General features: G+C 45.0%; 1 protein-coding gene across 2 annotated transcripts in view; it reads right to left on the reverse strand.

Moving 5' to 3' along the window:
• Positions 1–13,611, reverse strand: part of PALLD (palladin, cytoskeletal associated protein) — a 446,867-nt gene that overhangs the window by 265,912 nt on the left and 167,344 nt on the right. The window contains exon 2 of one of the 2 annotated variants that reach the window (XM_062213617.1): positions 8,881–9,059. The exons of the other annotated variant lie outside the window; for it this stretch is intronic. Coding sequence (XP_062069601.1) covers positions 8,881–9,059 — 179 coding nt within the window. The remainder of the gene's footprint in view (positions 1–8,880; positions 9,060–13,611) is intronic. 2 annotated transcript variants of the gene reach the window in all.

Consider the following 13,611-nt stretch of genomic DNA (forward strand, 5'->3'; position numbering starts at 1 on the left):
CACACTGGGTTCTAGTCCCGGTTCGGGCACCGGATTCTATCCTGGTTGCCCCTCTTCCAGTCCAGCTCTCTGCTATGGCCCAGGAAGGCAGTGGAGGATGGCCCAAGTCCTTGGGCCCTGCACCTGCATGGGAGACCAGGAGAAGCACCTGGCTCCTGGCTTCGGATCAGCGAGATGCGCCGGCCACAGCGGCCATTGGAGGGTGAACCAACGGCAAAAAAGGAAGACCTTTCTCTCTGTCTCTCTCTCTCTCTCTCTATCCACTCTGCCTGTCAAAAAAAAAAAAAAAAAAAGACTGCTGGAGCCAGAACTGTGGCGCAGTGGGCTAAGCCTCCGCCTCCGGTGCTGGCATCCCAAATGCGCACCAGTTCTAGTTATGGCTGCTCCACTTTTGATCCCACTTCTGATTCTCTGCTATGACCTGGGAAAGCAGTAGAAGATGGCACACATGCTTGGACCCCTGTACCCATGTGGGAGACCTGGAAGAAACTCCTGGCTTCGGATCAGTGCAGCTCCAGTTATAATGGCCATCTGGGGAGTGAACCAGCAGATGGAAGACCTCTCACTTTGTCTCTGCCTCTGCTTCTCTGTAACTCTGCCTTTCAAATAAATAAATATTTTTTAAAAAATAAAAAAGAGTGACTGCTATAGGGTAGTGAGATTGCACATGATTTTTACATCCTAATATGTTTTAGATTTTTAAAGACGGAAATGTGCTATTCCTGTAATAGTAATGACATCATATACTATGTGCCAGGCAGAGCTCTAAAGGATCAGCTCATTCAGTTCTGGCAATAATCTAATTTTATCCAGGTACAGAGGAAGAAATAGAAGCATAGAGCCACGAATACCTGTTTAAGGTTGCGGGACGAAGAACTAAGCTAGTCATAAAATATTATGAAAGTTATTTTAACATAATGCAGAAAATGCTTGGATTCCTTCAGCTTCTCTCTTTGCAAGTTTTCCGAATCCAGCAAAAGGAATCTATACTTCGAGAGGCCTGGGAGTGGGGCTGCCATTTACCTGGCTTTCCCTGGGCGCGAGCAATGGGAGTACTCGCTCCTGTCACATCACAGCACACTTACAGGTGCCATTCACAGGGGCACACAGGCAATGCCATCGTCCACGCCCTGAAAACGTGTAAGCAAATCTGCAGGGGATCTGCCAGCCTGCATCATGCTTGTGTATTCTTGTCCCCTCCCCACCTTGTTCATGCTGACCGCCCTCCTCTCCAGCACACCAAGCCCCCCTAACCCACAAGGTCGGGTCTAATCCGGCTGCCTTCACCCCACATTTCAGAATCACCGTCCTGTCCTCTCTGGAACTCTTACAGCTATAGGGACCTGGGTAACCCATCATGTAATCGCAGCGGGAGGCAGTGCTGGAACCTCAGGCCGGCTGTATTTGTTTCACTGATCTCTCGACTCACACTGTCAAACTCTTGAGGTTGCCTCTTTGCCTTCTAAGCCTTGGGGGACCCCCTGCCCTTCTGCTGCACTGGTGAGCCACAGTCCTTCCTTGTTCTCTCCTGAAAGACCTTACATCTCAGTGTCCTTCCTCCTGCGAGATCTTTCTTTCTTGAGCTGTTTCCATCAGCCCACAACCATATTCTAGTAACTCCAGCCTGAAAGCAAACTGCTGCCTGTGATGCCAGCATCCCATATGGGTGCCGATTCCAGACCCGGATGTTCCACTTCTGATCCAGTTCCCTGCTAATGTGCCTGGGAAAGCAGCAACAGATGGCCCCTGCACCCATGTGGGAGACCTGGAAGATGCTCCCAGCTCCTGGCTTGGGCCTGGCCCAGCACTGGTCACTGCAGTTATTTGGGGAGTGAACAAGTGGATGGAATCTCTCTCTGTCTCTGCCTCTCTAATGCTGCCTTTCAAAGAAATAAAATGAATAAAGTTTAATAAAAATATAGATCAATATGGGGCCAGTGCTGTGGCTCAGTGGGTTAACACCCTGGCCTGAAGTGCCGGCATCTCATATGGGCGCCGGTTCTAGTCTCGGCTGCTTCTTTTCCAATCCAGCTCTCTTGCTGTGGCCTGAGATAGCAGTAGAAGATGGCCCAAGTCCTTGGGCCCCTGCACCCACATGGGAGACCCGGAAGAAGCTCCTGGCTCCTGGCTTCATATTGGCACAGCTCCGGCCATTGTGGGGAGTGAACCATCTGGGGAGTGAACCATCCAACAGAAGACCTCTCTCTCTCTGCCTCTCCTCTCTTTGTGTAATTCTTTCAAATCAAATAAATAAATAAATCTTTAAAAAAATATAGATCGATCGATAGGGATTTCAAACTTGGCCTGTTCACAACGAAGCACTTCATTCTTCTGTCCCCGAATCCTGTTCCTCCGTAGTCTTCCATTTCAGAGGCTGGCAGCACTGTCCACTCGTGTAGTGAAGCTGAGCCCACAGAGACCTCCGTGATGGCACTGTGCTCTGACCCTCACACCCAGCCCACCGCAGGGCTTTTGGAGTCTTCCCTGACCTCTCCCTGGGACCCAGCTCTCTCCCGTTTATGCCGTATCCACTTTCCTCTGTATTCCTGCAACGGGCTCCTCTTGCTTCTCTCAAGCCAACCAACAGTTTAAAAATGTAACTCGGATCACGTGACTTTCCAGCTATACCCTCTACGACTTGTGATTGTCTTTGGAATCTAAGCCAAAATGCAACAGGGACCATGAGATGTCCCACGTCACTGCTGCCCAACCCTCCCAGTTGCCTCATCCCTGTGATGCTTCCAAGTGCCCTGGACGTCCTTCTGCTGCTCGAACACATCTGGCCTTGCCCCAGGGCCTTTGCACTCCCTCCCTCCCACCACAGTCTCTGCTCAGACTTGCTTTTACAGCGGTTGCCAGTGTTTACAACTGGCAGTGTAGACAGGTTCACTGGTTTACTCTCCTGCTCTTTTCTTGAGTCAGCTTAGAGTTGACTGGCAGGAGAGGCCTGTCCCTCATGTCTGAACCACTGCCGGCCTTACAGCGGTCACCCAATACAGATGGAGAATGACCAAAAGGCACTCAGTTCTGTGCCCTGAAAAATTCCATGCTCAGATCCTAAGTTTGGTTACAAGAGTAAAGTGAGGGTCATGGCTGCCCCCAAAGATAATTAATTCAATTGCGTTTTACTCTGTAGCTATAAAGAGAGCCGATCCAGGAGTCAGACGGCCAGGGTTTAAATCCTGGACTCCCAGTGTGTTTGTGTGTTTATCATGTGTACCCACGCCTGCATACATATGTGATCCTGGGCATGACTTGGCCTCTCGTAACGTCAGTGTTCTCAAGTGTAGAGAGAGGTGATCTTTGTAAGGATCAGACGAGATGATTCACGGGAAAATGAAGGACACAACGTGCTCAGCTCCTGGGTAAGACTGAGTCAGGCTACTGTTCTTAACCTATAATTTCTTTCTGTAGCGCTCTACAACTTTATGCATAGACAGAATTTAGACACTTTGCAACTAGCAGTGTTCAACTTTTAGAACAGGTTTCTCTGGAGTTTTCAAACTCTATAGCAAACTTCCTACCTCCAGAGAGATGCCCAGGGACTGTATGCTGAGGTGACTCAGGAAGCAGTCAACAGAGATATGCCAGAGTCTGATCCAGCACCCAAATAAGTAAAATACAAACTATTGCTCACTATCAGGCATAACACGAGTTACAGAATTTTTCTGAGGTTTTCTCCCATTTTACCTAATTGTTCTTAGGGATAAAAACACATTAAAATCTCTCATTTTAAAAAATTATCCACATTTCATAAGGCCAAGAAGCTAGTTTGCTAAAGCACTTTATGTTGGGTTTATAAGATTTATAAGACTGAACCTTAATGGCTCTTTATTCTTGCTATGTCCAGCTCCCTTATCTTCCTTTCCATTTATCTCATGTCACAGATACCCAACAGCTGGCTGACTGTCTAGGTTCAATGTCTGCTGTAGAAAACTGTGCACTGGGAAAATGCCACTATGTCTGCTCAAGTCCTCCGAGTGAACTGTGTATGGTGTACAGAGCAGAGAAGTACCTTCCCCATGTTAAGTAGCTCATCCACATTCTTTCAAAGGCAGAAAAGCACTGCCAGCTCAGAGGCTTCTACAGAGAAGAACCACAGTTAATGTAATGAAATGAGAGACAGGGTTTTGTGTCGACCAGGGCTAGACACCGAAACTGGTTTCAGAGGTAGGGAAGTATCTTTATTCATTGTGTGAAAATTCAATATATCCTACGTATCTTACAGTTGACTTTTCAAGTTCATTGAATGCTATAATACTTTCTGTTTTGCTTATACTACTTACTACAACATTACTTAACATTTTATATTCTCTTATATTCATCTCTGCTGTTAGATGGGGAAATCCTTAATATCAGGGACTGTGACTTATCCACATTTGTATCTGCACTGCATTGTACTTACTATGGCCTAAATGAATGTTGCTGGGATGAAGTTGAAAGGCTATTACTTCAATGTGATGTTGATGTCACTTAACATTTGTAGTACAGAAACACCACATTCAGAAGTCCACCATGTTTCTAGCAATTCTATAAGCAAATAAAGGATTTCATCTTATGGTGCTCCATCTGAAGTTGGATTTGGAGACAAATCTGATTATCACTGGCAAACAGAATTTTAATCAAAGTTTAAGTTTTGGGGCTGGCACTGTGGCGTAGCGGGTAAAGCCCTGGCCTGAAATGCTGTCATCCCATATAGCTGTTGGTTTGAGTCCCAGCTGCTCCACTTCCGATCCAGCTCTCAGCTATGGCCTGGGAAAACAGTGGTAGATGGCCCAATTCCTTGGGTCCCTACACCCATGTGGGAGACCCAGAAGAAGCTCCTGGCTCCTGGCTTCCGATTGGCCCAGCTCCAGACATTGCGGCCAATTGAGGAGTGAACCAGCGGATGGAAGACTTCTCTCTCACTCTCTGCCTCTCCTTCTCTCTCTGTGTAACTCTGACTTTTTTAAAAAAATGTTTATTTATTTATTTATTTGAAAGTCAGAGTTACACAGAGAGGAGAAGCAGAGAGAGAGAGAGACAGAGAGACAGGTCTTCCATCCGATGGTTCACTCCCTAACTGGCCACAATGTCTGGAGCTGCGCCATTCTGAAGCCAGGAGCTAGGAGCTTCTTCCAGGTCTCCCACATGGGTGCAGGGGTCCAAGGACTTGGGCCATCTTCGACTGCTTTCCCAGATCACAGCAGAGAGCTGGACTGGAAAAGGAGCAGCCAGGACTAGAAACTGGCACCCATATGGGATGCTGGCACTTCAGGCCAGGGCGTTAACTCACTTAGCCACAGCGCCAGCCCCCTACTCTGACTTCTAAATAATAAATAAATATTTTTTTAAAAAGTTTAAGTTCCATTAACTGTATTTAAAATGCTTCAAGAAGTTGCTGTACAACCAACCCATTAATAATATTGTTAACTCACTAGTCAAATGTTCAAAGTCTTTTTGCCATTCAATTTTACTTTATATTATTTGAAATACCTATCAATATGATAGAGAGGGTAAGAATACACGTCCTTAGAGCAAGATTGTCTGGGCTCAAACTCTTGTGTGACTTTGAACAGATCCTTTTCATTTGTCTGGGTTTCAGTTCACTCTTTTGTAAAATGAGAATACTGGGGCCAGCACCTGCAGAGCTGGCATTCAACATGGGCACCAGATCAAGTTTTGGCTGCTCCACTTCCAATCCAGCTCCCAGCTAATGTACCTGGGGAAACAGTGGAAGATGGCCCAAGTTACCCACATGGGAGACTTGGATGGAGATCCAGGATCCTGGCTTCAGCCTGGCCCATTCCCAGCTGTTGTAGCCATTTGGGGTAGTAGACCAGCAGATGAAAGGTCTGTCTCTCTCTCTCTCTCTCCCCACCCCCTTTAACTCTGCCTTTAAAATATATATATTTTAAATATATATATATTTTAAATATATATATTTTAAATATATATATTTAAAAACAGAGAAAGCGAATACTAGTTAACATCCCACAGACTTACAATGAAGTTTTTTTTTTTTAACATTTATTATTTATTTATTTGGAAGTCAGAGTTACACAGAGAGGAGAAGCAGAGAGAGAGAGAGGTCTTCCATCCGATGGTTCACTCCCCAACTGGCCACAATGGCTGCGGCTGCACCAATCAGAAGCCAGGAGCCAGGAGCTTCTTCCGGGTCTCCCACATGGGTGCAGGGGCCCAAGGACTTGGGCCATCTTCCATTGCTTTCCCAGGCCACAGCAGATGATTGGAAGTGGAGCAGCCGGGTCTCAAACCGGAGCCCATAAGGGATTCCAGCGCTTCAAGCCAGGGTGTTAACCCACTGCGCCACAGCGCAGGCCCCACAATGAAGTTTAAATTATGATATATTTTATGTGTGTGCCTTTCATAAATGCCATGTATGTTTTAGTTGCTACTATATGTAAAATAATTGTTTTTATTAACAAGACAGAATCCCTTTAGGACCTCAAAGACATTTGCTTCCAAAGAAAATGTGAAAGCTTTTTATTAAACATAAAGGTATAGGAGCCAGTTCTGTGGTGCAGTGGGTTAAAGCCCTGGCCTGAAGCACCGGCATCCCATATTGCCGCCGGTAATAGTCCTGGCTGCGCTCTTCTGATCCAGCTCTCTGCTATGGCCTGGGAAAGCAGTAGAAGATGGCCCAAGTCCTTGGGCTGCTGCACCCATATGGAAGACCTGGAAGAGACTCCTGGTTCCTGGCTTCAGATCGGCACAGCTCCGGCCATTGCGGCCAACTGGGGAGTGCCAGCAGATGGAAGACCTTTCTCTCTGTCTCTACCTCTCTCTCTAACTCTTTCAAATAAATAAAATAAATCTTTAAAAAAAAAACATAAAGTTATATACTTTTAGGTAGTAATAATAGTTACTTTTATTTTTTTTTAAAATATGTATTTATAGATCAGAGTTGGCAAACTCAAAAGGCTTCCATAGCCTCGGCAACTCATGACAAGAGCCTAGGGTGATTACTGACACCATAAACAAGAGTGTTAATTGTTAAATCAACAACAGGAGTCACTGCACTTACTCCTCATTTAGGATCTCTGTCCTTAATGTGTTGTACAATGTGAATTAATGCTGTAACTAGTACTCAAACAGTACTTTACACTTTGTGTTTCTGTGTGGGTGCAAACTGTTGAAATCTTTACTCAATATATACTAGATTGATCTTCTGTATATAAAGATAATTGAAAATGAATCTTGATGTGAATGGAATGGGAGAGGGAGTGGGAGATGGGAGGGGTGCAGGTGGGAGGGTTGCTGATGGGAGGGAAGTTATGGGGGGAGAAAAGCCACTGTAATCCAAAAGCTGTACTTTGAAAATTTATATTTATTGAATAAAAGTTAAAAATATGTATTTATATATTTATTTGAAAGGCAGAGACAGAGAGATAAATAGCTTCCATTCATTAGTTCACTCCTCAAATGGCCCAAACAGCCAGTCTATGCCAGGCCCAAGCCAGGAGACAAGAACCCCCATCCTGGTCTCCCACATGGGCAGTAGGGGCCCAAGTACCTGGAACATGTTCCCTTGCCTTCCCAGGCTCATTTACAGGAAGCTGGATCTGAAGCAGAGCAGCCAAGACTCCAAAAGGCACTCTGACATAGGTGCCAGCTTGGGAAGCCACAGCTCTACCCATTGTATCTAAACTTCAGACCCAAAAAGTACTTTTAAGGCTACTTTTGTCAGATACTAAGGAGCTACAAATGATGGTTCACATTTTGCTTTCTTCTACTTTAAATAATGAAGAAATTTGGAACTATTAAACCTTTTTAAAAAAAGCTAATAAAAAAAAAAGAGTTAGTGGGGACCTCAAGGACTTCAATCTTCATTCTATATTTTAACTACTATTTCAAAAAGGAACTAAATAACAGAGTCCTCACCAAGGTATAGATTCAGGGATAGAATAAACACTGGGGTGCTTAAAAAACTTCCAACTACTTTAATTGTCAGAATTGATCAAAATACAGTAATAATGTAAACTGTGATACTTTGATGTCAAGTTTTTCAATTCCCTGGGAAATGAATTAATAGAATAATAGAAATATTCTATTTGCTGCCCATTTCTCTTTAAAAGAACACTGATTCATGAAATTATCCTTATCTAGTGATCATAAGTTTAGGATATATTTAATAGGAATAATGAAGTCTTAACAAAACAGGCAAAACTCCAGAATTTTGTAAAAATGACAACATTTAAAAGTATTAAAGAGGAGTCGACATTGTGGTACAACAGGTTAAGCCACTGCCCAAGACACCAACATCCCAGATAGGAGCACTGGTTAAATCCTGGCTGTTCCACTTCCTACAAAGCTCCCTTCCAAAGAACCTGGGTAATCAGCAGAAGATGGCCCAAGTACTTGGGCTCTTAGCACCCTTGTGGGAGGAGTTCAATGCTTCTGGCTTCAGCTTGGCCCGCTCCAGCCTTTGTGGCCATCTGGGGAGTGAACCAGCAGATGGAAGATCTCTCTCTGTAACTACCCTTCAAATACATAATAAATAAATCTTTAAAAAGTCAACTGTTTAAAATGTCCATGCATGATTTTCTAAATCATTTATAGTTTAACTTTGATTGATAAGGTATTTCAATCACGAGTGTGTTCCCATACTGTACTTGAGAAAGAAAAAAGTTGGATACTTTATATTTTAAATAAATTCAAGTTAATGTAGCTGAAACACTTTAAACACAAAGGACCAAGTGTTGACATTACACATGGTTGATGTGTGCCTAAGTGTCAGAACTGTTCGGTTTATTTATAAAGACTCTCAGGAGAAATGAGGTTTGAAGCATAACACCATTACGGTGTTTGCCCTGGAAAGCATGTTCACGGTGGCGCCCTCTGACCCCAGGCTAGCCTGTACCCTGCGCCGTCCCTTACCTTCGATGAACACCTCCGCGGATGTCGTGTCTGAGCCACTGGGGTTCGTAGCCAGGCAGGTGTAGCGACCGGTGTCGTCCTCAAAGGCCTCCGCTATGACGAGCGTGTGGAGGTCCCCACCCTCACAGTGGATCTGAATATCAGGACTGTTGTGCAGCTCCTTATCCTCACAGAACCATCTGCAGGCCACACGGAGGTCACAGGACAGGAGTGAAAGAAAAGGAACGGTAAGGCTTGAAACAGTACCACAGACCAGGAAGCCTGGATGCTATGCAGTAAGATGTTCTTGGATTAAAAAATAAAAAAGGTCTCTGTCAATGTTACTGATGGAAACTACAATTTACACCAGACAATCCCTATAGGTTTTTGTTTGTTTGGTTTTTGGTTTTTTTTTTTTTGGACAGGCAGAGTGGGCAGTGAGCGAGAGAGACAGAGAGAAAGGTCTTCCTTTGCCATTGGTTCACCCTCCAATGGCCGTAGCGGCCGGCACGCACCGCGCTGATCCAAAGCCAGGAGCCAGGTACTTCTCCTGGTCTCCCATGGGTGCAGGGCCCAAGCACTTGGGCCATCCTCCACTGCACTCCTGGGCCATAGCAGAGAGTTGGCCTGGAAGAGGGGCAACCGGGATAGAATCTGGCGCCCCGACCAGGACTAGAACCCGGTGTGCCGGCGCCGCAAGGCGGAGGATTAGCCTAGTGAGTCACGGCGCCGGCCTCCCTATAGGTTTTTATTGTAAACCATCATGCACATTTTATCAACCTTGAAATAAGGGAGACCATCAATCATCAAGTTTGGAGAGATCATTTCAGTTACAAAATTAAAAAGGAACAGAAATTTAAAGTGTCCCACAAAATTTTTATAATAAATGCCTATGTTTATTATCATTTAATTGTGGTTTTTGTTGTTCTATTTTAGAAAGAGAGAGGGAGAGCGAGCGAGCGAGTGAGCGTGCACACAAGCGCACGCTATGGCTTATCTGCAGATTAGCTCCTCAAATGCCCTCAGTGGAGGATACTGGGCTGGGACAAAGCTCAACCCAGGTCTCCCCTGGGGGTGACTGGAACCCAAGGTCCTAAGCCATCACCACTGCCCCCCAGGGTCTGTCTGTGCAGGAGGCTGGGGTCAGGAGCTGGGGCTGAGCATCCACTGCAGGCACTCCAGCGTGGGATGGGGTACGAGGATATGGGAATCCCTGTCTTCACAAGGGCTCCCTCTCAGAGCCATTATGTTCTTTCCCCAGTACATCAGACGCTCAACAGCATGTGGCTGTCCAGACACTTTACAAAACAAGGCAAAAGCCCTAAAAAGTCCCTAAACTCAATTTATTTTTAAAGGGATAGGAAGGAATGAGCCACTTGTAGCTCAAAGGATAAAGTCTCTGGGACAGTCTATTCAGCTCACAATTAGCACTTAAGAGATTTTCTCTGAATCTAAGCTACAATACAATTCTTTGGAACTGACTGGCATCATTTCATGAAAATATGACACTGAAGACTAATTTTTGTTTGTATTTAGAGTAGAATATAGATATGTATCTCTCTATATTTTGTAAAACATTTATTTTTTTGAGAGGCAGAGGGAGGGAGGGAGGCCGAGAGGGAAGCAGGGAGGGAGGGAGGGGGAGAGAGAGAGAGAGAGAGAGAGTCTTCCATCTGCTGGTTCTCTCCCCAAATGGCTGCAATGGCAGGAACTGAACCAATCTGAAGCCAGGAGCCTCTTTTAGGTCTCCTACACAGGTGCAGGAGCCCAAGCACTTAGGTCATCTTCTATTGCTTTCCCAGGCCATAGCAGAGAGCTGGAATAAAGAGGAGCAGCCAGGACTCGAACCAGAGCCCATATGGGATGCTGGCACTTCAGGCGGTGTCTTTACCAGCCATGCCACAGCATCAGCCCCATGTGTCTATATTTAATTTGAAAATAAATTTAGGGACCAGCATTTTGGTGCAGCAGGTTAAGCTGAGGCACCAGTATCCCATATGAGTGCTGGTTCAAGTCCTTGCTGCTCCTCTTCCAATCCAACTTCCTGCTAATGCATCTGGGAAAGCAGCAGTAGATGTCCTAGTACTTGGGTCTCTGCAACCATGTGGGAGACCCAGATGGAGTTCCAGGCTTTGCTGTTGTGGCCATTTGCGGACTAAATCAGCAGATGGAGGATCGATCTCTCTCTCTCTCTCTTTCCCCCCATCACCTTTCCCTATCTTTGTTTTTTTTTTTTTTGTTTTTTTGTTTTTTTTTTTTTTATTTTTGACAGGCAGAGTGGACAGTGAGAGAGAGACAGAGAGAAAGGTCTTCCTTTTGCCGTTGGTTCACCCTCCAATGGCCGCCGCGGTAGCGCGCTGCGGCCGGCGCACCACGCTGATCCGTTGGCAGGAGCCAGGTACTTCTCCTGGTCTCCCATGGGGTGCAGGACCCAAGTACTTGGGCCATCCTCCACTGCACTCCCTGGCCACAGCAGAGAGCTGGCCTGGAAGAGGGCAACCGGGACAGGATCGGTGCCCCAACCAGGACTAGAACCCGGTGTGCCGGCGCCGCAAGGCGGAGGATTAGCCTAGTGAGCCGCGGTGCCGGCCACCTTTCCCTATCTGTAACTCTGCCTTTCAAACATAAGAGTCTTTTCTTAAAAACAGAAATGTAATGAAGCAAATGAGCTTACTAATACTTAGAATATTAACCCTAGGAATCATACTGAAAATTTTTTTTTCATACTAAAAATTAAGCATAACATATTCACAAAAGAACAGAGGTAAGTTTGAGGATTAAAGCACATAAAATCCCCATCTGCTGTCAGGGACAATTGAGAGGGACAGTGTTTCGTGATTCTGGGGTACTTTGTGGTTCTTCTTGTTTTCAGAAAGGCTTAGATAACCTTCCAGTCCAGAGCCACCTTCCAATTCCTATTTCTTGTTCTCTTTGCACACCTACAGTCCAGATCCTGCTCTAACTTATCTCATTCAGTAAACTAAAAACCAGCTTCGCAGCTTTAACCTATTTCTCCGTCTACAAGCTCTAAATTCTTCCTGTATTTTGTCATCCAATTAATACTCTTAAAATGTTCCCTTCATACATCATTCCCTAATCTTCAAATCTGTCACTGAGGCCTTTCATGTAACTTGGCCCTGACTTTATTTTCTGTCATCTTTCTATACTAATTCTCTGCTTCTGTGAAATATTTGCCTGGACTTCTACTCCCTACAAGCTCTCAATTATCACTTGCCAATTTTTCTTTGCCCATGCATTTTCCTCCTTGGAATTCTCTCTGACCTTCTCCATTAATCCCATCTAGGAACCACTCTTCCTTAAAGCCAAGTGCAAGGCTTTGCCATCACATGAAATTTAACTGAATACACATTTGCTGAAGGCCATCTATATGCAAAGTGTCATACAACATACACACGACAGTGATATGCAAAGAACAACACCTGATAAACTCTGAAACTAGTTGAGTTTGTCCTGTCACCCAGAGTTTTTTTTTACTTTCCATAAAAAGAAACAAATGCACCGTTAGTGGAAAAATAAGCATGGCAAAACTTCAATGGGAGTATAAGAAAGGGAAGACTCATTTCTTACATTAGATGTATTTCATTGGGAAACCTTTGGCAACTGCCTGAGTATAGGATCTTTTCTAAATCAGTAAACTAAGAGCCTGCAAGCCTACAAACAGCCTGTTTTTACATGATTATGAGTGAATAATTGTTTTTATGCTTTTAAATGTTTGGAGAAAAATTCAATGAACATTTTGTGACATAGAAAGTTATACAGATTTCAGAGTCAATAAGGATTTTCTGGAAATTAATCATGCTCATTCCTTTATACATGGTCCATGGCTCTATTGTTTTTTTTTTTTTTTAAAGATTTATTTATTTGAAAGGCTGAGTTGAGAGACAGACAGAGCGAGATCTTTCATCCACTTCTTCACTACTCAGAGGGTCACAAAGGTCAGGGCTGTGCCATGATGAAGCCAAGAGCCAGGAGCTTCTTCCAGCTCTCCCTTGTGGGTTCAGAGGCCCTAGTACTTGGACCATCTTCTGCTGCTTTCCTAGGCATATTAGCAGGAAGCTGGATAGGAAGCAGAGCAGCCAGGACACAGACTAAGTGCCCACACGAGATGCCTGTGTTGCCAGTTATGGCTTTCCCTCTACACCACAACACTGGCCACTCCACTGCATTTCAGTGACAGAGCTGAGTAGCAGTTGCCACATAACTGGATAGCCCTCAAAGCTTAACATATTTACTCTCTGTACCTTTTATAAAATGTTTGCCAGCTCCTGCTTTCCCGCCTCAAAGCATGGTCCTTGCATCAACAGCCTTAGCATTCACCTGGGACTTGTGAGAAATGCAGAATCATGGCCTTCACCTCAAATCTATGCAGTCAGTTCAGATCCCTAAGCAACTGATGTGCACTTCAAGTTTAACAAGTGTTGATCTATGGGTTGTGTGGTGGCATAGCAAGTCAAGCCGCAGCCTGCAGTGTCAGCATCCCATAGGGGAGCTGGTAGGAGTCACAGCTGCTCCACTTCAAAACCAGCTCCCTGCTAACATCCTGAGAAAGCGGCAGAAGATGGCCCAAGTGCTTGGACCCCCATACCCACATGGGAGACTTGGAGGAAGCTCCTGGCCCCCAGCCTAGGATCTGCCCAGTTCCATTTGAAGAGTGAACCAGTGGATAGAAGATGGATCTCTGTCTCTCCTCCTCCCTAAATCTTTCAAATAAATAAAATAAATTTTAAAAGA

The sequence above is a fragment of the Lepus europaeus genome, chromosome 16 (assembly GCF_033115175.1).
Source record: "Lepus europaeus isolate LE1 chromosome 16, mLepTim1.pri, whole genome shotgun sequence".
Classification (NCBI taxonomy): Eukaryota; Metazoa; Chordata; class Mammalia; order Lagomorpha; family Leporidae; genus Lepus; species Lepus europaeus.